The 23,443-nt window shown below is 39.0% G+C and overlaps 2 protein-coding genes across 2 annotated transcripts; one reads left to right on the top strand and one right to left on the bottom strand.

Annotated features, from left to right (window-relative positions):
• Window positions 1–3,398: 3,398 nt before the first annotated feature.
• On the top strand, window positions 3,399–15,589 carry azi2 (5-azacytidine induced 2). Its single transcript, XM_008276999.1, has 8 exons — window positions 3,399–3,537; window positions 5,114–5,367; window positions 6,117–6,233; window positions 6,522–6,621; window positions 8,278–8,411; window positions 8,815–8,879; window positions 10,329–10,453; window positions 13,274–15,589. Exons 2-8 carry the CDS (start codon window positions 5,149–5,151, stop codon window positions 13,705–13,707), a joined length of 1,194 nt encoding a protein of 397 aa, XP_008275221.1. The 5' UTR covers window positions 3,399–3,537; window positions 5,114–5,148; the 3' UTR covers window positions 13,708–15,589.
• Window positions 15,590–16,772: 1,183 nt separating this feature from the next.
• On the bottom strand, window positions 16,773–22,931 carry cmc1 (C-x(9)-C motif containing 1). The gene is made up of 4 exons (XM_008276998.1): window positions 22,829–22,931; window positions 22,338–22,430; window positions 17,606–17,696; window positions 16,773–17,441 (listed from the first exon to the last, which is right to left on the bottom strand). Exons 1-4 carry the CDS (start codon window positions 22,854–22,856, stop codon window positions 17,321–17,323), a joined length of 333 nt encoding a protein of 110 aa, XP_008275220.1. The 5' UTR covers window positions 22,857–22,931; the 3' UTR covers window positions 16,773–17,320.
• Window positions 22,932–23,443: the final 512 nt, after the last annotated feature.

Genomic DNA, 23,443 nt, shown 5'->3' with positions numbered 1-23,443 from the left:
CTGTCCTAAGGTTTAGAGAAAAGTTTTATTTATTTGATGGCCCCTGTGGCACTTGAGGAAATAGGTCATAAGGATTTAATGCTTAAAGCTGTTGTCCCTTGATCACTTTGATGGAAGACCATGTAAAAGAAGCTGAGAGACTTAGTCTGCAGTGCACAGTGACAAATAAATGGCAACCCAGTTAAGCAGCTTCTGTGTCAACTATAATTTATGTTAATGGCAATTCACACTACATATACATAGCATTTTGCAGCTGAGAGGGGAAATTAATTGTGTTGCTATGCAACTGTAGGGAACTCGTGTAACCTAACCACTTCTGACCTCATTATAGAGCGAATATAATAGCCCTATCTGCTTTATTGTGGGTTATAAGACAAGATGACATTAGCTAAACAAGCACACTTCTCTGACTGACCCATAATGCAAAAACTAAACTGTCAGGAAGGGAAAGGAGGAAGAAAGACAACAAACCTAACAGAACTATGTGTTCACCTGAGGGTTAAGATTTGAAAAAAAAATAAAAATACTTGGTGAAGGTTAAAGGTTCACTGTGTTCTGCTTCATAGTCATTTGGTCCTGTGAGGTTTGTCTGACTATTCACTTTCTGCCAGTAAGCATACCTCTCTGCGCTGTCTCTGGTTTGAGGGGCTTATTGATGTACACCACTCGAGCATCTCCTCTATTTCTCTCATCAGCAGCTGAGCCTCTGACAACACTGCCATGATAAAAGACACAAAAACCTAGAAGTAGTCCCGAGCTCAACCATCTGCAGTGCAATTGGCGTTTTTCAACAATTCCACTTCTGAAGTGTTGCACCACTTGAGCAGGCATGTAAACCACTCAGTTGCAGGGCACAGAAGGACACCAATAACTCAGACTTGTTTAAAGCAACAGCAAATATAAATGCAAAAGTATAAACACAACAGTTTAACCTGTAATGAAATGCCAGTTGCATTACATGTGGTTTAATGCTGAAAAGCGGCAGCTTAACGTTTTTAGCAAGACGCCATACTTGGATTAAATAAACCCCACATATACAGATAACACCAATACACAGTACACATTTGATCATCAAGCAAAAATGGCAAAAGATGCGTATTGAGGGAAGAACAACAGGTTTGCAAAATGGGAATAACATTGACAACTCTAAAATTATTGGGTGGACTTTTTATCCAAGCCTACAAGTATATCCTAATGTCCCTACCACAGTTAATTGAACTCCTGAGGAAAAATGTGTCGTTGTTATTCACACAATGGTTAAAAAGTCACAAAATATCATTAAACCACATTAGCCTCGTGTAGACATAACATACTAGCTTGGGACTGTGCAGAATAAGGTAAACAAGAGACAATATATGCCTATAAATATTTAAAGTTGCTTGAAAAGAACGATAAAAGCTGGATCAGTCACGAGGCAGTGAGTGAATCACATTATCTATATGTGATATGCAACAGTTGGACTTACTTTGATCAATCTTTAGGAGGGAGATCTTGGGTTTCTCTTCACATGCCATGTCACTGGTCTTTGCAGCGTCCTCCACAGAAAAACAAAAGGTTACATTTTGTACTTGTGACTATTATGTCATTCAAAGTGATGTATACAGCACATTTAGGATGATTTAGAAGGAGTTTAATAGCAGTGAATATGAAAAGTGACAAATTCCCAAAAAACACATGGTGGAGTGCAGTGGAAACCATTAAAACAAGTTATCAGAGCACATAAACTTGTTGTTGTTGGTATCCAGACCTCATTGTCTTTATTCCTAATTGTGTACATAGATTTACTAAATTACCTGCTGCAAAGTCATTAAGCAAAAGAAATATTAATATTTTATTTGATCCTGCGAGTTGAGAATTCCATAATGTTTCGAATCATTAGTCAGTTCTATTGGATTGCCTGAATATATTTGAGGGTTAAGACGCCATTAAGAATACACTGCCAAACATTCTGTAGTGATTTCCAGTTACAAAGATTTTAATAATAGATTTAAAATTTAAAGAAAGCATTAAAGATATACAGGTTTTTAATTTTCAAACTCATTCCTACTCTGTCGTTATTATTTCTCAGTTATCAACAAAGGCACTGAAGTGTGATACGCAACAGAAGGAGTGAGGACAGAAAAGTAAAGAGTATAACTTTACAAATAATTGCAAACTACAATATTTGATAATTGATTAATTGGGTTGAATATCTTTCTAACAAAGTCAAAATTCTCTGATTTCAGCTTTGTATTATTGTATGTTTTCTGGTTTCTTTCTTCCTCTATGACATCAAACTAAGTATCTTTACGGATGTCATCTTAGGATTTGGTAAATAACCTTTTTTTTTAAGACCAAAGCAAATTGACTAATTGAAAAAATAATGAACAGGTTGATTACAATCAAATTTTGGTTAGCAGTGTGCCTAGTCAATACACATTTTAGTCAAATATACATAGATTAGAAACCTCGATTCATCACAAAAATCAACACAATAAAATTAATACAATACTACCAAAAAAACAGTCGAGCTTCTTTGCTTCCGCGATTAACGCTAATTAGCAGCTAGCTAACTACGCCAATGTATTTCCAAGCTCTTTCAACTTATAATACAAAATGACACTGTGAGTTTTTGTTATATTTAAAATTATTTTGAATTAGTTTTCTGTCAATGAGAAAGAGGCTCACCTAGTTGTTTTTGGCAGCGTCACGAAAAGGTAACTTTTGAAAGATAAGCTAACTTTGGTTATGCTAGCTGTAACGCTTTGGCCGCTCCCATTAATTAGCAAGAGGCAGCTTTTCCGAAATTCAACAGCATTAAAATGCAAAGTTTCATGGCAGTCATTCTTTCTGTTTCCGGTGTTACCTTGTATTTAACTGGGGTTTACCCGTCCTCGTCCCTTTTAAAGATGTAACAGCAAAGCCTTAAGTGTATTTGGTCTCCCCTAATAAATGGTTCGGTCCTGGTTAAGTCAAGCTGCACCTACTTTAAAATACTATATCGGTGACGACGCCAAAACTCTGGCACTATCATCAGGAAAATGTCAAACAATTGTTAATTCTGTGACCCAAATCCGATAGCCTTCATCATAACTGATTCTTTTTTTTTTTTTTTTAAGTCAGGCAGTGTTTACCTTTGCTGCCTCAACGTGGACAAGCAGATCACATTCCGATGAACAGACAGATAACTGGTTAGGCAGGGTATGCGTAAGGGGGTTACGTAAGGAAGTCGTATCGACAGGGGGGGAAAAAAAGACTTCGCCTCGTCTGGAAACATCCCTCGAACAGCAAATCTACAAATCTAACGTCAATCGCAGAAACTAGTTACTGGGAGAAGTGTTGCGCGTTTCTAGGTACATTGTGCTTTTATTTTGAAAGGACTTGAGCAGTCAAGTGACTCCCGGAAGTTTTTATTTTCTCACCTGTCAGTTCAGACTCGGAGCGAGTGTCCAGCCTCGTCTCTCTGTTTTTCTCCAAGATACAGGTCTTCTTTTGTCAAGAATAAATGATAATCCTGTGTTTGCATTTGACACTTAATTGAGGACAGCGTCTAACACGGTTAGTGAAAGTGAAGAGTGAAAAATAATCGACTTCTTTTGCTTCACCTAGCCAGTAGACGTTAGCTAAGCTTAGCTAGCTTTTATCATAACAGATCGATCATTTTGATCACCGTAGCTATTGATATTTTGTTTATTTTCCTCTGTGTCATTGTCTAATGGCTGTGTTGCACGTTCTGTAATCTATTGTAGAATTGTATTAATGTAGTTTGCCGGTTGTCAGCAGTGTTCACGGAAGCTAACACCATAACGTTAGCATCGTATGCAGGCGAGATTCATTGATTGTTTACATCTGCTTTTCGTCGCTTTTTTTCTACGAAATGAGATCTTTTCTCTGCCGCGATTACCCTGTTAGTCGTTTGCTTTCCTGTTTTATTGGAGGAAGTCAAACGAAATGACGTCTCCTCTCGTCTTGTTTGGATTTCACGTTGACTTTCGTTTTAAGTACTTGTTGGGGTCGCTTTCGATTTCACACCTGGAGGGCTTTATTGGAGTCAGCGGCTGTATCTGTGTCTTTTTTCTTTGTTTGTGTCCACGATGTGGATCTCACATCCTGTTCAGTTAGTCTGCTCAAACTTATTTCTCCAAAAGCTTTGGCCTTCAGTGTTAAAAACTTGGCTCCTCTGTGTTTGCTGCATCATTGCATGCTGACATCATCAACTAGCGGAGCTGCACTGTCTGTGCTGCCGAGCTACTCTAAACAGCAAAAATCCAGGATGTGTAGGGTTTAGTCCATGTCTGTGTCAGGGAGCTTCCTTAGACTGCTGCAATTTTCCCTGAGGGTCAGTTGTACTGCCACATCCCTATAACAAGAGGGCAAAATTCTGGTCAATGTGACACTTTCCTCTGTATCTGTGCACAATCAAAGTTTATCTTTTCTTGAAGCAAAAAAATCTTGCAAACATTTTTTTTTTAAAAGTACAGTACTTTAATGTACATTATTGGAGATCAAGGAACCATGGATTTAAGACAAGAAGCCAGTACCTGAGCTGGGATAAATGTTACGAATATCACAAAGTCTGCAGTTTTCTGGTCACGACAGTTGTGTTTTAATTGCTTATAGATCTGCCTTTTTAAAACACCATTACCAAAGCTTTAATGCTTTTTAATTTAAATACGTACACACGTTTGTATGTCAAACAGTTTGAAACGTGTTTAATTTTTGTGGAATAGACTGTTTACATGCATGTTCATACATCTACAGTCATCTTCATAAACATAATTTCTGCATCAGTAAAAGAGGTTGGATTTTCACACTACAACTTCAACAGCCAAGTTTCTTCTCCCCAGAGATTTTTAACATGAAACTCTGGTGACGATTTCCTCTTTTTGACAATCCTTTAGTACACATAAGCAGAGAAGAGAGTGCCACCTACAGATGTTAACTGTGTCATGAACAGAAAGTTACAGCACTGAGACAGCATGGGATTGCGGAAATAATAACTTAATTATTTCATAAAATTGTAATAAACGTATTATTGTTATGAGTAGTAGAGGTATCATATGTGTGTCCTTTACAAAATCAAAACTAAAAGAGATTTAATGCTGTGAAATTAAACTCTTCCTGTTATCCCAAGGTCTTTTATCTGCTACCGAGTAGGCCTGTGCAGGCATGGAGCCCCTGGCAGTGGATGATGACATTTGCATCCTTAAACATGAGACAGCCTACACTGCTGCTGGTGAGAGTCCTGTGTCGGTGTGCGCCGGTGACGAATCTGTTGCTTCCCACTTCGCCCTGGTCACGGCCTATGAGGACATCAAGAAGCGGCTGAGAGACACGGAGCGAGAGAATACCTTGCTGAGGAAGAGAGTTAAGCAGCTAGAGGACAAGGTATAGCTGTTTAAAAAAAAAAAAAAAAAGTGGGGGATTGGGATGCTAAAAGATAGAGAAAACAAGAGCACAACAGAGACAGAGATAATACCTTGAGGGAAATGAAAGAACATACTGCTTCTCCTGCTTGCTGAACAGCCAGGGAGCTAGTTTTAGAAAGGGTGAGTTATGGACAAAGATGAATGAAAGCAGACTTTTTCCATTGTGCAGGACATGAAAATTATGGACAAACACAAAATGCTTAGAGAAAGTTTAGGGGAGAAAAACAGCAAATTCAACACCACACTGCAAAATACTTGCCTGTGGGAGAACCAGCATGCCAGCATCATTAATAATGTTGGCCAATAGTCAAAGCAATAAAACAATGAGAAATAAATCTGTGCTGTATAAAACAGAGAGGAGGTCTGGAAAAGTATGGCAAATTCCAAACATTATGTTGGCCCACTATGCAGCTGAGAAGGCTCCTGGAATTGGATTTTAAAAAAACAAAGGTTCCAGTAAAACACAAAAAGAGCAATTTAAACAGGAAGTGTCTTAATACAGATTGTAGGCTAAAGTGGAAATGCTGCACAACACGTGGGTAGAGCACTAGCTTGTCTACACGTGTTTAATCTGTTTTTGTTTTATCTGTGGCAGCATTTGGCCCATCAAGATAGGATGTGGTGGGAGGAAAGTAACTTCCTACCACAGACATTTAAATTAAGCAAAATTGATCTTCTCTTCTCTTCTCTTCTCTTCAACCACTGTAGCTCTTCAGGCCAGATGCTCCTCCATCGGAGGGTCCCCAGTACGTAAACAAGGCCTTCAGTGCTTATCGAGGGATCTATATAGAGAAGGAGGATCTGCAGATGGAGCTTAACAAACTGGTGCGTATTCTGATCAATTAGAACTTCTCACAAACTGATGCCACGGTCAGTAACAACATTGCTGATTGTTATGTTTAAGGAGATTTTTTTCCCCCTTTCTTATAACTAATTTTTCTACTGTATTTTGATTTAAGTAACAACAAAGTTCTCACAATATTGTTACACAATGCTGCATGTGTGCACTGTTCTCATCTGGGACTGAAGGAGACTCTGGTGCACTGGTATGAATACTGACTCTTTCATCTACTTCCTGCCTCTCTGCCTCACTGTCCTGTTTTTCTCTGTCAGAAAAAGGAGAAGAGTGAGAGTGAGAGGTTGCTGACGGAGCAGCTCCAGGCCAAAGAGTTGGAGCTGCTTCAGCTGAGGACAGAGATGGAGACAAGCCAAGGTACAGGTAGAGCACACAGGCCTGCTTTCTGCTCTGTGCCAAACAGTTCCCTTAACACTGTATCAACAAAGAAAATTTGTTTATGCTATTCCAAAACACATAGTACATCCAGTATTTTATACATTTACTTCACGTGTGAGTGTGCTTTTAGGACAAAAATACATTTGTATGAGATACAACAAAAGCAAGAAAATATCTTGTTAAAATGAGATGATATAATACATTTATATACTGAAATAGTTTGATCATCTGGGCTGCGAGGCAAAGCCAGTAAATTTGAAGTCCATATGTACATTTTCTGCTGGTTATCTGAAGTTAAGTCATGAAGACAGCAGGCTGGACAAGGTTGTCCAGATGTCCCTCTGCCTAGCAAAGTTTTCCAGCTCTTACTGGAGGATCCTGGGGCATTCCAAACCAGATAAGATGTCTGATCTCTCCAGAGAGTTCTGCATCTACCCTGAGGTCTCCCATCGGTCGGACTTGTCCAGGAGGCAACTTGATAAATGCCCTCAGCTGTCTCTTTTTAGCACTAAGGGGCAGCAGCTCTAATCTGAGCTCCCTGTGGATGTCTAAACTCCTTAATCTTTCTTTGAGGGTGACCAGCCATTGGACTTTTTAGTTACCACCCAAATCTCATAACCGGTGTTGAGGGTTAATGTTAAATTGGAGATGTTTCCTTCTGGTTCAGCTCCCTCTTCACCACAACAGTCCAGTCCAACACCTACACAAGTGTTAATTCCGCACCAGTCCATCTGTCAGTCTCACACTTTATTTTACCTTCATTTGGGAACAAGATTCTGAGATACTTAGACTCTTTCACTTGGGACAGCACCTCGCTCCCAAACCAGGGGGGAAGGAGGGGAATCCACCATGTACTGACAGAGAGTCCTGGCTTCTGACCTGAAGGTGCTGACTCTCCTCCCTCAGCTGCAAACCCCTGAAGGTCACAGTCTGATGAAGCCAGCAGAACCACATCGTTTGCAAAAAGAAAAGCAATTAGTTCCCCAAACTAGGCATTTACCTTCCCCCAGCTGCCTCTTGATATCCAAAATTTGAAGTATGACCAAAGTAATTAATTGCATTTACTCAAGTACCTTAGTATAGTACTTGAAGAAATGTAAAAATTTGTTGAAATTATTCCGATGTGACTGGTTTTGTAATGTCCAAGATGACATCTTTAAATGTCTTCTTTAATCTACAACCTAAAGACATTCAGTTTAAAGAAAAAAGATGATATTGAAATTTAGGAAGCTACAGTCAGATAATTTTGACTTTTTATGACTCAGACTGATGAATCTATTATCACAATAGTTGGCAGCAATTTAATAGTTGGCTACTAATGGATTAATTATTGTATCTCTCATGTTTACTCAAGTAAAATCTGAATACATGACTTTTTCTGGTTGTAAAGTATTTTGACACAGCTACAGTTCTACGTAACTTGCAGTGCATTTCTTCCATCACTGTGTAAAACACATATCAAAATGTGTAGCTCTATATAACTATGTTACTTCCTCTATAATTGCTTTATGGTGTCAATAAAGCAGGCATAACTGTTGAAGCAATAGCCGTAATATGCCTTGGGTACTGAGTGCAATGCACAAAATTTCTGTGAAACTTCTAATTTGTTTTATGTTTTTGTGTGTGCATGCCCAGTGATGAAGAGCCTGAACAGCTCTCAGGACTACTGGCAGGTGGACAGGGTCAGCCCCGAGCTAAAGATCCACAAACTGCAGGAGGAGCTAGAGAGGGTGACGCTGGAGAACAGCCGGCTGCTGGAGAGAAACGTGGTAAGTGAAGGTGGGAAGAAAGAGTTGGCGAGGAAAGTCGACTGGAAAAAGGGAGGACAGAGAAAAGGAAAGGTGAGATAAATAGGAGCCAGAGACAACAGTAGTGAAAAACAGATTCTTAAAGAGATGTGGAGTAACAAAGAAAAGAGGTGAGAGGTGTTGGGTCAGAGTGAGGCAGGGTGACGGTGTGGAGCAGAGTAGTGAAGAAAAGGGAGATTCAGGAAGACAGCAGGGTGGATATGCTGCAGTGGAAAAACTGTTGAAAGGAGAAGGAAAATGGGTAGAAGCTGATGCAAAGCAGAGGATGCTGAGATATGTCATCATAAACAACCATGGAAATACTTTAAAACAGCTTTGGGCCGCCCTTTCACTTTCTATTCTGCATACCTTAACTCTGTTTTAGGAGGAATGCCACGGCCTTAACGGACCAGACTTGGACCAGACCTGTGATGCAAATTATAACGCAAGGTATAGTTTTATGAATATCAATGAAGAGTAGCTGTCAATCCTTCAATTTAAACAGCACTGATGGAAACTGTCGGAGCTAAAATAAATAGCTTTAGGGGCATTCTCATGCAACACAACAGTGTTAAATTATTGTCTCTAAAGTGTGACTATTGAGTTGGGTAGCAACATCTTTTGCAGAAAACTGCTAAATACGCAAGGACAAACTGGCCAGATTGAATTAATTTAATCAGTTTATTTACTTACTCTTCATGCTTAAGTTTGTGGATGCGATGCTTTACATGACCACATAAATGCAGCACCTGGAATACCTTTATAGTCCATGTCTTTCACTGCCTTAACTTAATATTGGCTGTAGCACATGGCATGTGCTCACCATGGATTGTACTTATCCTCTTTGACCACTAGAGGAGGGTGCAGCTTTATACATTTGCACATTATCCACTGAGTAGCTATTATGTGCAGGTAACTTCAAAAGCAACGGAACTTTATGCAAGATTATCACCAGCTTGACACTTATTATTGTTTTCAGTGGAAATAGTTTAATATTTCAGTCTTTTGTTTTGCTGCACACAAGGTCTATACCATATGACTTGCCCTCCATGTACTTGGAAGCCTGAAAACTATTCTCACATTTAATGAAGAAAAGTATATTTGTGGTGCATTAAAATTGTTTTTTTAGCAGCACAAATAAAGCTTTAGTTTTGCCTTTTCACTTTCTTGCCGTTTGAGGCAGGTGTTAGAAGTTAAAACAAGCGTTAATGAGATTTTGCATGCGTACGTAAGGTGTGGATAGGACACTTCGTAAGTGTTGCAGTCCTCAAATACCACAGTTGTTTTTTATTTCTTATTTTTCACCATGCCCTCGTTTTCTAAAAACAGTTATTCCTACCAGGTAATTTAGCATTAAATCCATCTGTACAGTTCAACAGTGGCATCATTTTTAGGGTAGAGGAGTTTTTGTTTTTTTCTTTGCTTGTCTCCGAAATAACAATGTGAGCTTATGCTGCTAAGTGATGATGCTTAACATTAGCACCGTCAGTGTGGTGATAAATGTGTCAGCACAGAAGAAAATCATTACGTGTGTTACACAAAAGGAACTTTAGTAACACGCTCTCCAGGAATGCGTATGATTTGGTGGATTAAGCTTTTGTGAGTATAGATCCTTCTAATTTTGGCCATTTTAAGTGCCAGATTTTACATCGTGAAATTTTAACAGACAGGCGAAAGTTAACATTTTTCAAGAACAGGTAAATTGTTTAAAAGATATCTTGCGATTTAGTACATATAATAATCTAAAGGATATGTATGAGTGGCACTTTAGTGTATTTATGAGCTACAATGTGCCACATAGCTTGTGATTTTTACCATATAAGGCAGTGACCGGCAGTTTCTAACAACACAGGCTGTGTAGAAAAGCAGAGACACCTTTAACGTGCTGTTCATCTGTAGGGAGAGGAGCATGCAGCAGACATACAAGGCTCTGTGCTGTGAGGTCACTCGTCTCCATTCAGAGCTGAAGCACCAAACAGGCCTGATTAGGAAACTCCGGCCATGGATCGGTGAGACAAGACAAGGTGAGGTACACACACAAAGACTTGCTCTGGATTGCAACACTGTTGTAGTTTATTTGACTACAAATTATTCTGTGTGAAGAAAGGCCAGTGAACTATAGCACACGTTACAACTTTTTTTTTTCTTTTTTTTGTTGCTGGATACAAAAGGAAAACCTGCACAGTTCATGTTGTCCGTTACTAATCTACAGGAGAAGTCTGTCCGATAGAACATAATTGACTCCAGTTTAAGGATTCTTGGATTCACGCTGTTAGTCGTGTCTTGCATTTGTCACTACATGAGACAACAAGACTTTGAATGTTTAAATCAGCACCACAAAGGTGCAAAGCCAGATCTGAACTCTGAATACAATGCAAAATATATATATACTTATATATCTGATATTAACAATAATAATAATTTTGGATGCCAGTGTTACACCATACAAGAACTCTTCCAAATGGCTTTTTTTTTTTAACTTGTCTTTATTTTCTATGGAAATGCACTGCCCTGCAAAATCCCACTGTAGTTTTTCATATTGATGTATAAATATACACACACACACACGCATACATATATAAAAAGCTGTAGCATATCTACCCTGCCTCTCTCTCTATATATGTGTGTGTGTGTGTGTGTGTGTGTGAGAGAGATTGTAGAAAAACACTTAATCACATAGTTTTCTTTTTTTTTCCAATGTCATGCAGCCCTACACTCACTGTATTTTTTACAAAATGTTCCTATGTGATTAAATAAGCAAAGCAGAGTCTGCCCCCTGTAGGAGATTCTTAAAAAGGGAAAAACTTCTTGTCAAATACTATAATACTATTGAAGAGTCCTTGCGCACACATGCAGAGGAGAAATATCAAAATATTAAGTTAATTAAACTTGCCATTTACTCAAATGTAGTTACAGTTTTTCCATTGCCAATCTGAGAGGAATATACACCCAGAAATACACACATACACATATATAATGTCTCTCTCTCTCTCTCTCTCTATATATATATATATATAAATACACACACACACACACACACACACACACACATTATATGCAATGTGTATACAATTTGGATTATGGGTTTCTTTAACCTGACAGTCAAGTCATGTCAGATTTATGAGTAGTTAAAATATAACACCTAGTATTCAAATCTTGTTTTTTCTACACAAACTAATGAAATGACAGGAGGGGGTTATTACCACCACTGCTCAGGTAAAGGGCTGCTTTTCTAAAGAAGCACTGCTCACTCAGAAGATTTCTCCTGCTGCTCCTCATTGCAGTTTGTGTAAGAGTGTGATAAGACTGTGGATATTATCAAAGTACTCAAACACTTTGGTAAAGGACATCATGAAACGGTCTGTCCTTCCATTTCCCTCCCTCTGGGCTGATGTATGCTACCCGAGGAGAGATTACCTCTGTTGTCGATTCCCTCTGAGTGTCAGAAGAGGAGACCAGGAGGTGAAAATTAGAATGAAATATGGCAAGAAAATAAATCTTGGCCTATTTATTCCACTGAATAAGAGGGTAATCCTGTAACTTAGATGAGGCAGATGGAGTGAAATCAGGAAAGCAGGAGTGGTAAAGAAAGGCAGAGGGGGCAGAGGGAGGAGGAGGAGGAGAGCGCACTATGTATTTATTCAGTCATACTGTGCATCTGTATTCTTCTAATGTTCCTCCTTTGGAATCACTTTTATTCAAATCCTAGACTCAGGAGACCATCTCATGGAAGCATAGCGGGGAGGGATGGATGGATTGATGATGTGTGGATGAAGAGCGGTATAAAAAAAAAAAAAAAGCTAGAGCAGATACTCTCATTTAAACTTTATTATTCGCTCAAGATGATGATTTGATAGCAAAGCAATAGTGTGTGTGTGTGTGTGTGTGCGTGAGTGTGAGAGAGAGATTAGGACATCTGATTTGTGTATGGATCTGCTTTGTATGAAATAAAAGAGTGGCTTTGTTTATGCATAGAGCTTTGTTTGATTAGGTTTTGTTTCGCACAATATTATTTTGGATATTTACTGATTCCCAGGCAGTGACATTTACATGGTGCAGAGGTTTTATTGTACAATATATAGTCTGCTGCATGGTGTGAGATTTACCTTACTGCTGGCTTTTTACACTGTGAGATCTATTATCCAGTTAGAGATCAGAAGGCTTTGTTGAATGCAACATTTTTCTTTTAGTCTCTCTCGAAACCAAAGTTTAATCGACGCGTAAAGTACAGATAAATCTGTTTTTATATTGAAAACGCTTAACTCTGACTTACAAAGAAAAGTGAAAGAGAATGTATTCATAAGCTGACAGGGCTTTTGCTTTCCAGTACATCACTTAATTAACTGTCCTCTGAAAAATGGAGATAATTAACTGAGAAATGACTATTTACTTATATCTATTCCTGACATACGACTGTTGAATACAGTTAAAAGTAGTCGTCATAAACATACTTTTAAAAAATGATATTTTGTATGTCACCCATGATCATTTTTGTGTCTATGGTTGCAGTATAAATGCACTGAAATTGGACTGTATGCCAAATATTACAGATTTGAATTGACTCCAAAGGGGGCTACACTCCAAAATGTAGTCACCTATTTAAATACAACATAGTATAACACCAATAAAAATGTGGCTTTAATTAATATATGAACATTAATCTGGTTGCTAAAATATTGCCATAGCAACAAAAAACGTTGTCAAAGTGTTTTTAAAAAAGATTCTTGTAAACAGCACTGTCGCTGATGGTTCTGCCTCCATCACAATGTGCTGACAGTCTGTCTTTTCATTGCCTTTCTCCCTCATCTTTCCTTTCCTCATTGTGTCCCTCTCTCTGTCTCCAGCTGCCTCAACAGTTCCAATCCAATGTCTGGACGACGTGGAAAAGAACAACAACCACCCAGTCCCTCGGGCGTCAGTGCCTCGTCCTCCCAGTGCCCCCCCACTCCCGTCCTGCTCTGGCCGCCCCTGCCCCCCTGTCGGCGGCCCATCAGGCACCCTGCTGCCAGACAGTCTGAGGGAGGACTGCTGGTACAACGGGCCCTGGCCCTCTCAGAGCTGCTCGGGAGAGGCTCTGCTCGGCGGCGACACCGTGCTGCCGCCGCCTCCCCTGAACCAGGCCTCTCTGGATGACAGCTCACGGTCCTTCCCCAGTCCCCCCAAACCCAGTGACGCCATGTTCTGGGAGGGACACTCTGCTGCATCCAACTCCTCATCGTCAATGGGAAACTGCAGTCCCAGGAGCCCTCCCAATAAGGAGTGGGCCAAGCCCTTTTAAGATGAACTTTGATGGGAGGATAGATGATTAAAAAGTGGGTGGAAAATAATCGAATGAAGGAATGATAAACTCTCCAAACCCTGCCACATAGCTACCACCTAACCTGCCTTAAGATGATGAGACCACTCCTCTGGGGTGCAGTAGACTGGACCTGCTGGTTGTGGGAACTAATTGAGGCCAGAAGAGGCCTTTTTTCAAGGTAAAGATTGACAACTCATTAATTTGCCATCCCTGCACACCGCATCGGTGAACATATCTGACTTTGCAGCGGAGAACGTTGATCAGAGACCTTCGACAGAATAAATAGTTTGTCCATGTGTATGTGTCCTTGTATGCACATGCATAAGTGTGTGCAAGCATGCATACAAGCAGTTTAAATTGTGTGTGTGTGTATATATACGCACATCAAACAGTGTGCCTGTGTGTGCAGATCAGTGTGTGGGCATCTTTCGCCTGCCTGTATCTGTATCTCATCATAATAAACCTAATAGGGCTCAAAGGGCCTCTTTCTCCATATACTGTGGCTAGTGATTACTGGAGCCACAGCATAGTACTAGAATTTGTATACCTGTACTCCCTCCAATGCAAGACTTTTTACATTTGATCACTGTAAATTATACAAGGTATGTACTCCCATGTTTGTCTCATGATCATGTGAAGGAGACGTCTAGGTATGAGGATTCGATGTTTGTTTTTGTACTGTGATGGAGACAGACATACAGTAACTGTAGGATAATTGCAGAATTCTGTTCCAAACTTTAAAAGCTACCAAAATAAACCTTTGACATTTTTTCCCCAAGATTGTTTTCATTGAAATCCTTACGAGTAATATCAAAGTAGGCTGTCAATCTATCCATGCTTACTCAATCATTTTTGAGAATGCAGTATTTAGATCTATTTTTGGGGGGGAGGGGATTGTATAATGAGCAAGAAATCATAATTTGAATCTAAAAATGTCCTGTGTTCTGATATAATAATTCATCACAATCACCTGCACCAGGAAGGATTCAACTGTTTATGATTTCACATAGCTTTGACAACCCGAGCAAGCCTCCTTAAACCTGCCTGCTTTTACATGTTAGTTTTCTCAGACCTGCTGTAAAACATTAAATGTTGCATTTTGTTTTCTCGGCTTCAACGGGACATGTTGATGTAAAGATGTGCATTGTTGGATACTTAGGCCTTTTAATTTGGAGGACTTGCGGAACAGGACCCATACACTTATCTTTTTTGAAAATTTGATTAGGTTGGGATGAGGTTTGTGGATATTTTGAACAATAAGAAATGTACCTAAACTCTGCACTGTGCTGTTTATCTTGCTGTTAAGTGATGATGGAAGTTTCTCACTGATTTGTTTTTAAGAGTCAGATGAGCATAAACTGAAGGATGTACAAACGAACATATGTTAGATTCTAAGATAAGCAGAAAAAAGAATGTGCATATCTGTATAAATGTATATGGTGGGCTTCAGTACTCTTCCAAATGTGGTTTTGCACTCCTAAAACATAAGTTTTGTTTTCCTCCCCCATCCCTAAGACTTCTGATGTGTTTAAGAGCTGTCTGCAATGGTGCCAAGACAGTGCTGTATTAACTTGAAGAAATGTGAGCTGTGACTTGACAAATAGGTGCACAAAGCACAAAGGCCCATGTTTGTTGAAAAGACTTTTTGTTTTTCCATTTTTCTTCAATCTGTTTCATAACTGTGGTCTTTTTGTTGTTAATTTCTAAGAAATCTTATTTTACAGCAGTAGTTTCATACTTCTGTAAACAATTTGCAAACCAAAATGCAATGTACAGTAGATATGGATTATATTTTAGATTTACTGCACTTCAGACTGTTTGTAAATATGATCAAATAAATGAATGAAAGGACGCAACTGTGTGAAGTTGCTGTGTGTCTGTTCTCATTTTTAGTAACAATGTTCTGTGGACTTTGATGTATGAAGCTACAACAGTGTTAAAACCAGCAATAATAGTTTTATTGCTTCCTGTCTACAGACATTTGAGACTTTCAGACTACACTTTGCTACACTCTGCAACACAACAACTATCTTTACCAAACATCACAGGGCTGCAACAATCCGTTCATTGACTTCATTAAATAATAAATAAAAAATAGCAATCAGTTATGGGGATTTGCTGCTGTTCTCTAAATTGCACTATTATAAACTGAATGAGCAATTTTAAACAAAATGTTAGGCTCTAGAAACTTCCGATTGGCATTTGCAATCACTTAAAACCAGAATAAAACTACAAAATGCCCACACATAATTTCCATTTCCATATAATTTCCTATAATATTCATTAGATAAGATAAATGATAGATGATCTGCACTTGTATGGAGCCTTTAAACCTTAACTACGCTCTGCAAGCAATTTTACAATGTGTTGCTCTTTCTCACACAAACCCATCAGCGGTGGTGGAGCTGAGAACAAAGGTGCTCACCTGCTCAGGAGCAACTTTGGCTTCAGTGTCTTGCCCAAGAACGCTTAAAATCCAAGACATAACTACAGTTTTTCAATTTATGCCTGTGACACCTCATTACAATAACACTGTTCCTCATAATGTTTGGGATTACGGATAAAGAACAAGGCAGAAATGAGATGGCCAGAACAGCCAGAACACAACGCAAAGGCATAAAAAGGTAATATGATTAAGCATTCATGATCAGTGTAACAGCAGATGAATTGATCGTACATAGTCACTAAATTAAGAAGATACTTTGGTAGTTCATTGGGTATCATCTGAAGTCAAAATACAAAATATACCAAAACACAGAACATTTTCATCAAAGCCAATAAAAACACCACATTAAATCTTCAAATGTTCAGCAATGTTCATCTACTTTTAAATGCACAAAACTGTGAAAACTGAATTGAAGTCACTGCAGGCAGCTAAATATTAAATTAAAGGGACCCAAGTGAGTGCTATTGTTGACATTTTTGAACAGTTTAAAGAAGATCCAAACCACTATGAAATACACATCATCCAACTTTGAGTTCAGAAGCAGATGTTCATCTAGAACAAAACGCACTCATGAACATGTCATATAACTGACACATACTTTTCTGATATTGAAATTTTATTATTTACAACGCCACACGATCACATTCTTGGTTAAATGTCAGAGGTCTCTAACTGTACAAGTCTCCAAGTCTTCAAATTTACTGTAAATTAACACACAATTCCTTCTGCAGGTGATTTTTCAAGCTCCAGAGCCAAGCAAAGGCAACAAAGTAGACTCTTTATAACCACTTGTGCTGTCATGGCTTGTATAATAAACACATGACAAAGCAGTCAGCGGCCACCAAAGCCCAAGTACTGCACTTTTCTGAAGATCTTCCAGAAGATTGACTGGTGCAATCCTTCCTACTAGTCAAGTGAGGGAAGGTCACTTTATTCAAACATTTGTGGCATTTTGATGTTTTGCAGATGAACTGAACATTAAAAGTAGAGAGAATTTTGACGATGCACCATTCATGTTAATTAATTTCAGTCACTAATGAACTTGACCATACTGCCACCCTGTGTCTTGGTGTAGGGTGTGATGCAGGTTTTGGGCAAAGTCTGAGGCTGCACGCCTTAAAAGATGTGTGGTTATCATGTTGTTTATTACATGCTAGTTGGAAGCTTTTGTTTCCTGCTCTTGGTTGGGACTCCTGTCCTCTCAAATTCCAGTTTTTCTCGGATGTACTCCTGTTTGCATTCTTCGAAAAACACAGGGTCCTTGTAGCTGGTGGAAGACAGAACATAAAGAATCAGAATCTGACAGCGTTTTCCTGCTTCTGCCACTACTGACACGGGGAGGGTGGTAGAGAGCGGGTAAGCTCACGTAAAAGCTATTGGTGGGATAACACGGGGTGTAATAACACGTTGAAGGTGCTGCGAAACACTCACTGTAGCGTCAGACATTCCTTCAGGGCTGCATTCTCCTCTCGACACTTAAACACCATGAAGAAACCAGAGTCTTTACAGCAGTGGTTGAAGGCTGGAGGGAGGTGGAGAAGAAGGTAGCAGAAAGGGGAAGAAGTTAGCCGGGGAAAAAAAAAAGGATAACAGGCACAACAGGTATAAAAATGTATTAATACAATATGCTTCAAAATGAAAGCCTACATTTGACCTATAGAACAGGGACAGACAAGAAAATGAGAAACTACAAGTAAACCAAAATGGGCCTCATCCGCACATGAAGGAACTTGGTCACAGGCCACAGAACAAAGTCTCTTATCAAACTGAAACCCGTGTTTCCTTGCTCATACCAGGCCTGAACACAACTGCACTGGCCACAGTGGTTGCATCTGTGGTTGCCCTGCTTCTACATTGGCCCTGTAACAGTCATCCCACCACCCGCAAATACATACACGTCTGTGCCCTCGAGAATTAAATATAGGATATGCTTCACTGATCACAGAGCCAAACGAGGCCTGGGGATGGGCACAGCTATTCACAATAACCAAGCCAGAAAAGGGAGCTTTTCCAGAAATCACAGGCTCAACATTAAGGCTACCGGTGTCCTCAACAGATAAGATAAAGCTCAGAGCCAAATGATTGCAACACTTTCTGACTTTTTAGAACAATTAGAGAGTGGTGAAAAATATCTATAAAATTGGATCCAAACATACACAAAAAAAACACGCACATAAAATGCAGTAATTGTCTCTTAAGATACAAATGAAAAACCCCTCCAGCACGTCTGCGCCAGCGCCCTGGCAGACTGTGTTCTGTGTTAAACCTGCAAGGTCCTTATTGTAAACAAGGTGTTGAAGAACGAGTCTTCACCTTGTTAGCAAGCTCCTTCTCAAGGCTTTAATTAAAACCACTGCCCTCCCATGTCCCCTTTCAAACAACTGACATCATAATTACGGTTATCAGTGGCATCAGTATGGTTATCACACAGACACTTTCATCAGGATGCAGATGTGAAAAAAAAAACCCTAACTCCAAAACCAATTTAGAGAAGCAGAACAGTGCGACTAATCTAATCAACAAACGCCTCATCCTTGTCCCATGGTACTAATAGAGGCTGCAGAAGGTTGCCTTTCTGATCACACATCAGTAGCTGAACCCAAGGCAAATCTACGACACTATTTTTATGTCAGAAGAGGCCTTTCTAAAGACAAGTGCGATGCCACCTTCACCTTGGGCTGTTTGGTTTGCTATTTTTAAAGATGCAAGTCTGATTTGGCTGTTAGTGGAAAGCAGAAGCAAGACATTTGAAACATTTAGGAAGATTTTGTGCTTTAGAGGAAAATACAAGGTGGGAAGTCTAATATATAATTAGTTATAGCTGGATATAAACATCAAGATTTTGAGCAGGATTTATGCATTTCTACATAGTAATAATGAATCACTAACTTAAAATACGTTATTAGTCACTGGTTTGTTAGTTTGTTAGTCATTGGAAATTTTTTTTGCGTCTGTATTTTGGATTTTTGTGATTTAGACACAGTTCGAATGAATTCAATTTACAACAACCAATTGCATTTCAGCAAACGAAAGTCTTGCAATAACATAACAGTAGGCAGTATGAAAACGTCAATATGAAAGTAGTTGTTAAATGAGTACGTGGGCTGTAAATAGTTTGATTCTAAGAGGCATCTGAGTACAGACATGAATCATCAGTGCAGTGGGAAAAATCATGTCAGGTAAAACCTCAAAGAAGTTGAGTGCAGGTCAGTAGTACTTGTTTGCTTGAACAACAAAGCTCACAATATACAAGTGTGGGATGTGTAGAGGCAGATCTGCAGAGACAGATAACACAGGAAAACCTGCCTGTATATTGTTTTGTTTCTTTTTTCTTTTCACTTTTCTTTGTAAAACACAATCAGACACATACATGCAGCAGCCCAGTGCAGATGATCGAGGGCGGGAGGGTGAAGGTGTGAAAATGAGTGGAACGAGAAGCTCGCAACGTGAGGGGGGTTTCCACTACCCACACAGCCACTGTCTGTCCCATCACCTCGGGCTGCATGTGCATCGTCTCTCCTTGTGAGCAGTAAACCCTGGCTCATGCAGGCTGTCATCAGATTTCTAGAAACCACATCATCTAGTCACTATCTGGCTGATGTGGCTGATGGTGTTGCTGCAGTATAGATAGGGCACACTTGAGCAAAGGTGCAAGCACCATTTCCATGCAGATGAAGCGGCAGCTGCTGTCATGCTCGTCGGCCTGCGTTTCAAAACAACGACCCTTTCAGACATGCACTGCTCTCCATTAAGCTGACGGTATCTGAACCCGTCGGCTTCGTGTCTGAAGGAGAACCCTGGTCACTCTTCCGTAAAAGTAGTGACAGCAATCTCGCTGGGTCGGACCTAGTAACATTTCAGAATCAATTTCAACATGCCACAGGTGTGAACTGTACGCAAGTGTATTAACAAACAGGCACGCACAATCGGTGATATCGCAAACTGTGCTCGGCAATACAGGGAAGGTTTTTATTTTTCACATTTCAGCACCAATACAGGTCGAAAAACATCACGGAGAGCACCAAAGGACACAGTGTTCTTTTGGATTCACGATGCTCTACAATTTCACATCTATCACAAACTAAACTGTCCATAAAAATAAAACCTTAGTTTAACACAAAAGGCTAACAGGATGCTGAAGTTTAGTCTGTTGCTTCCAGCTGTTTGTAGGAATCTTTTGTTTGACTATTACATAACTGCTGCACGAGACAGCAACAGGAGCTATGCACACTTACACATGTGGAACAACAGGACCACGTCATTAATTAACTAGAATTATAAATGATCCCAAGTTGGGCTGCATCACAGCTGACAACGTACGTTTCCTCTACAGTTCATTAAGTTAGTCGTCCCATTATAATGACAGAGAGACAGAATTTTCAGTATTTAGGAAATCATGGATAAACTAGGCTATTAGTTATTTGGACAGCTTGATGAGCATGCTATTAGTTTAGATTTCATCTTTTGTTTATTATAATTTTAATTCTCATTATGCACCACTGGATGTGCTCCCCTGTCTTGTACGTCAGATATCACATGTATACAGGAGCTCTCTCTGTCTCTTTCTATAATAAAGACTTGAGGATCATTGTATGTTCTAATGACAGAATGCTGCCACTTTAACAAAGTGATGAAGTAAGCATTGTGAGATATCCCATGCTAAAAAAGGTCAACAAGGATTTAAGAAGTAGCAACAGGAAACAGTCAAATGATCAAGGCGCAAGAAGACACCGAAATGGAACTCCTTGGAAGAAAAAGATCAAGAATTTGATCTTTAGAGAAACAGATGAAGTATTGAGATATGACAACATTATCATTTAAAAAACAAACAATGTGAAATGTCTTAATAGCTTCTAGTTCTCAAATTTAAAGTGACATTTTTATAGCTGCATACAGCAGGGTTTGGAAGTAATATAGAATAACATGCATCACACTTAGGGGTACTTTCTGATTAACTGTCTTCATAATAAGTATAGTTGTACAGTGGCACATACTCAAGACAAAAAGGGCAGTTATTAGGCTATTTGAAGCTCATCTTAAGTTGAATATTCTAACATTTTTCAATGCAGTGTTTGTGTTTTGAGGGATGACTTTGTGACCTTGTAAAGCCACATAATTTTACTGGAGGTAACAAACAGATCAGAGAACTACAAATTCATAAAAAGTAATATTGTGGTTGGTCAGTTTATTATTTTACATTCTACTACATTTCTTAGGTGACTAATGGTTATAAAATTAGACTATCAAACTTAGGAAACTTAATGGAACTGAACCTTATTTAGCTTCAGTTAGTTCTATCCATAATTTTCTTGCTGCACCAAGTCAAAAATATCTGTTCTAAGCAGATTTAAGCTGAATATCATTCTATTTTCTAACACAAAGTCCACATTTTGAGGGTTGACTTTGTTTTTCAGCCTTCTAAATAGTGCTTTTGTACAACAAATAGCTAAAAAGTACAAGTGTGGCTGGTTAGTTGTTTTTCAGTTTGTTTGTTTTCTTAAACCTTGATATTCGACAAAATGCAAGGATTGAATTTTGTGAATGTATCTTTTAGAATATATAGATATATAAAGATTCACAAAGGCAGATCTAATGAGTTGGGGTTTCAAAAATAACTATAGAACTATAACTAAATAAATAGTTTCTCATTATCCAAGCATGCTTGTTTTAAGGCAAAACTGAGCTGAAAAAAGATAACAGATAATGAGGATGTAGAATGGTGCTTTGTGACGTGTACTACTGTACTAAACTTGTTAGCATGTCAGTTTTTATTCTCAGCATTATTTGAAATAAAAGTAGGTTTGTTAATGCTTTTCCCACTACAAAGTACACTTCTTAGTTGACTAATGGTCAGAATATAACAGATCTACAAATGAACACAGGCCGACTGTAGAGGCAGTGGAAGGATCTGCGGGCACTGGTCCATCCCAGTGTTAGTAACGGTCTCAGACCTGGTCGCTCACATCAAATCATCTGGCTCCACTACTGGCTGGTTCACTACCATTGTTTACTGGAACACTTACTGGAACGGAACCTTCATTAATTCTACTTGTGATTTTCCTACTGTAAAAAAAAGATCTACTGTGTACATTATTGAGTTTTACTTTCAGGTCTAAAGAGGAGATTTTGACCCTCTCTAACACACACACACACACACACACACCTTCAACCTTGTCAGCACAGCGCTCCTTGGCTTTCTCCCTCATCATCTTGGGGATCAGAACATCTTTTTCCACATGTCTCAGTTGGATCTCCTCTGGAAAGACATGAACACAGGGAAACCGTCACAACTATCATCGTCACCAGGCTCAGGTTGTGGCTTCTGCTTCCCACTTGTACAAACTGAGGCTACATCATCGTTGTTATTGATTTCATCTATGCAGAAACACGAACAATGTGTATGAGAGTAAACTTGGACAATTAACGAAGGTATAGGATACAGAGCCTTGTTCAAACAGGAGTCATTATTCATCAATAACCTTTTTAAAAAAACGGATACAGACAGCTCAGTTCACTTAGCTAACGTTACTATAGCTACACGAGTCCACACTGCATATGAGGAGCGACACAGCCTCGATATTTATATTCAATTCTAATTTTTAACATTAAAAGTCCGCTAAGAAAAGCATTAAAGAGAGCAGAAATGTTTAATACCTGCGTTTGTTGCCTCCATTGTGGCCATGATTCTCAAAACATTACAAAACTGAACCAATGTGACCTCGCTTACGGGCGCTCAAAACACTTCCGCTGACGTAATCAGGCAGTCTAAGAAACTACAATACCCAGAGTCACACAAGGACTCAACCTTGGCTGTATCCGAGTTAGCCTGCCAAAATTACGCTTAAAATAATAATAATTATAATAATAATAGTAATAGTAATAATAATAATAATAATAAGAAGAAGAAGAAGAAGAAGAAGAAGAAGAAGAAGAAGAAGAAGAACGAGAACGACTTTTTCTTGTAGTTTTTCTGATTATTATTGGTATTACTAGTATTAGTATTATTATTAGTCATCCCACCACCCGCAAACATGTCACTGTGGCCTCTGCCCCTTCCCCAGGACTACAGATTTTAGCTTGACAGCTAGGGTCTGGTACAAGCATCCTTGCTCTTGAGCATAATTTAATTGTACATTGTCCTGTCAAGAAACAATAAAATAAAATAAAAATAATTCGTATTAGCATTATAATCACTATTTTCATTTTTTTTTTCTTTTATTTATTTTTTATGTAAGAGAGGTTTTTTGTTTGGTTTTCTTTTTGATAAAT

This window comes from Stegastes partitus, unplaced genomic scaffold, assembly GCF_000690725.1.
Source record: "Stegastes partitus isolate 25-593 unplaced genomic scaffold, Stegastes_partitus-1.0.2 Scaffold85, whole genome shotgun sequence".
Classification (NCBI taxonomy): Eukaryota; Metazoa; Chordata; class Actinopteri; family Pomacentridae; genus Stegastes; species Stegastes partitus.
This window is presented reverse-complemented; position numbering and strand designations above follow the sequence as displayed.

What these genes read in the sequence shown, in the direction of transcription:
- azi2 (XM_008276999.1), top strand. Translation starts at nt 5,149, where the DNA reads ATGGAGCCCCTGGCAGTGGATGATGACATTTGCATCCTTAAACATGAG. An exon ending in AGAGATGGAGACAAGCCAAG is followed by an intron (nt 6,622 to 8,277) that starts GTACAGGTAGAG and finishes GTGCATGCCCAG; the next exon opens with TGATGAAGAGCCTGAACAGC. An exon ending in GATCGGTGAGACAAGACAAG is followed by an intron (nt 10,454 to 13,273) that starts GTGAGGTACACA and finishes CTCTGTCTCCAG; the next exon opens with CTGCCTCAACAGTTCCAATC.
- cmc1 (XM_008276998.1), bottom strand. Translation starts at nt 22,856, where the DNA reads ATGGCCACAATGGAGGCAACAAACGCAG. An exon ending in AATGGAGGCAACAAACGCAG is followed by an intron (nt 22,431 to 22,828) that starts GTATTAAACATT and finishes ATGTCTTTCCAG; the next exon opens with AGGAGATCCAACTGAGACAT. An exon ending in CTGTGCTGACAAGGTTGAAG is followed by an intron (nt 17,697 to 22,337) that starts GTGTGTGTGTGT and finishes ACCTCCCTCCAG; the next exon opens with CCTTCAACCACTGCTGTAAA.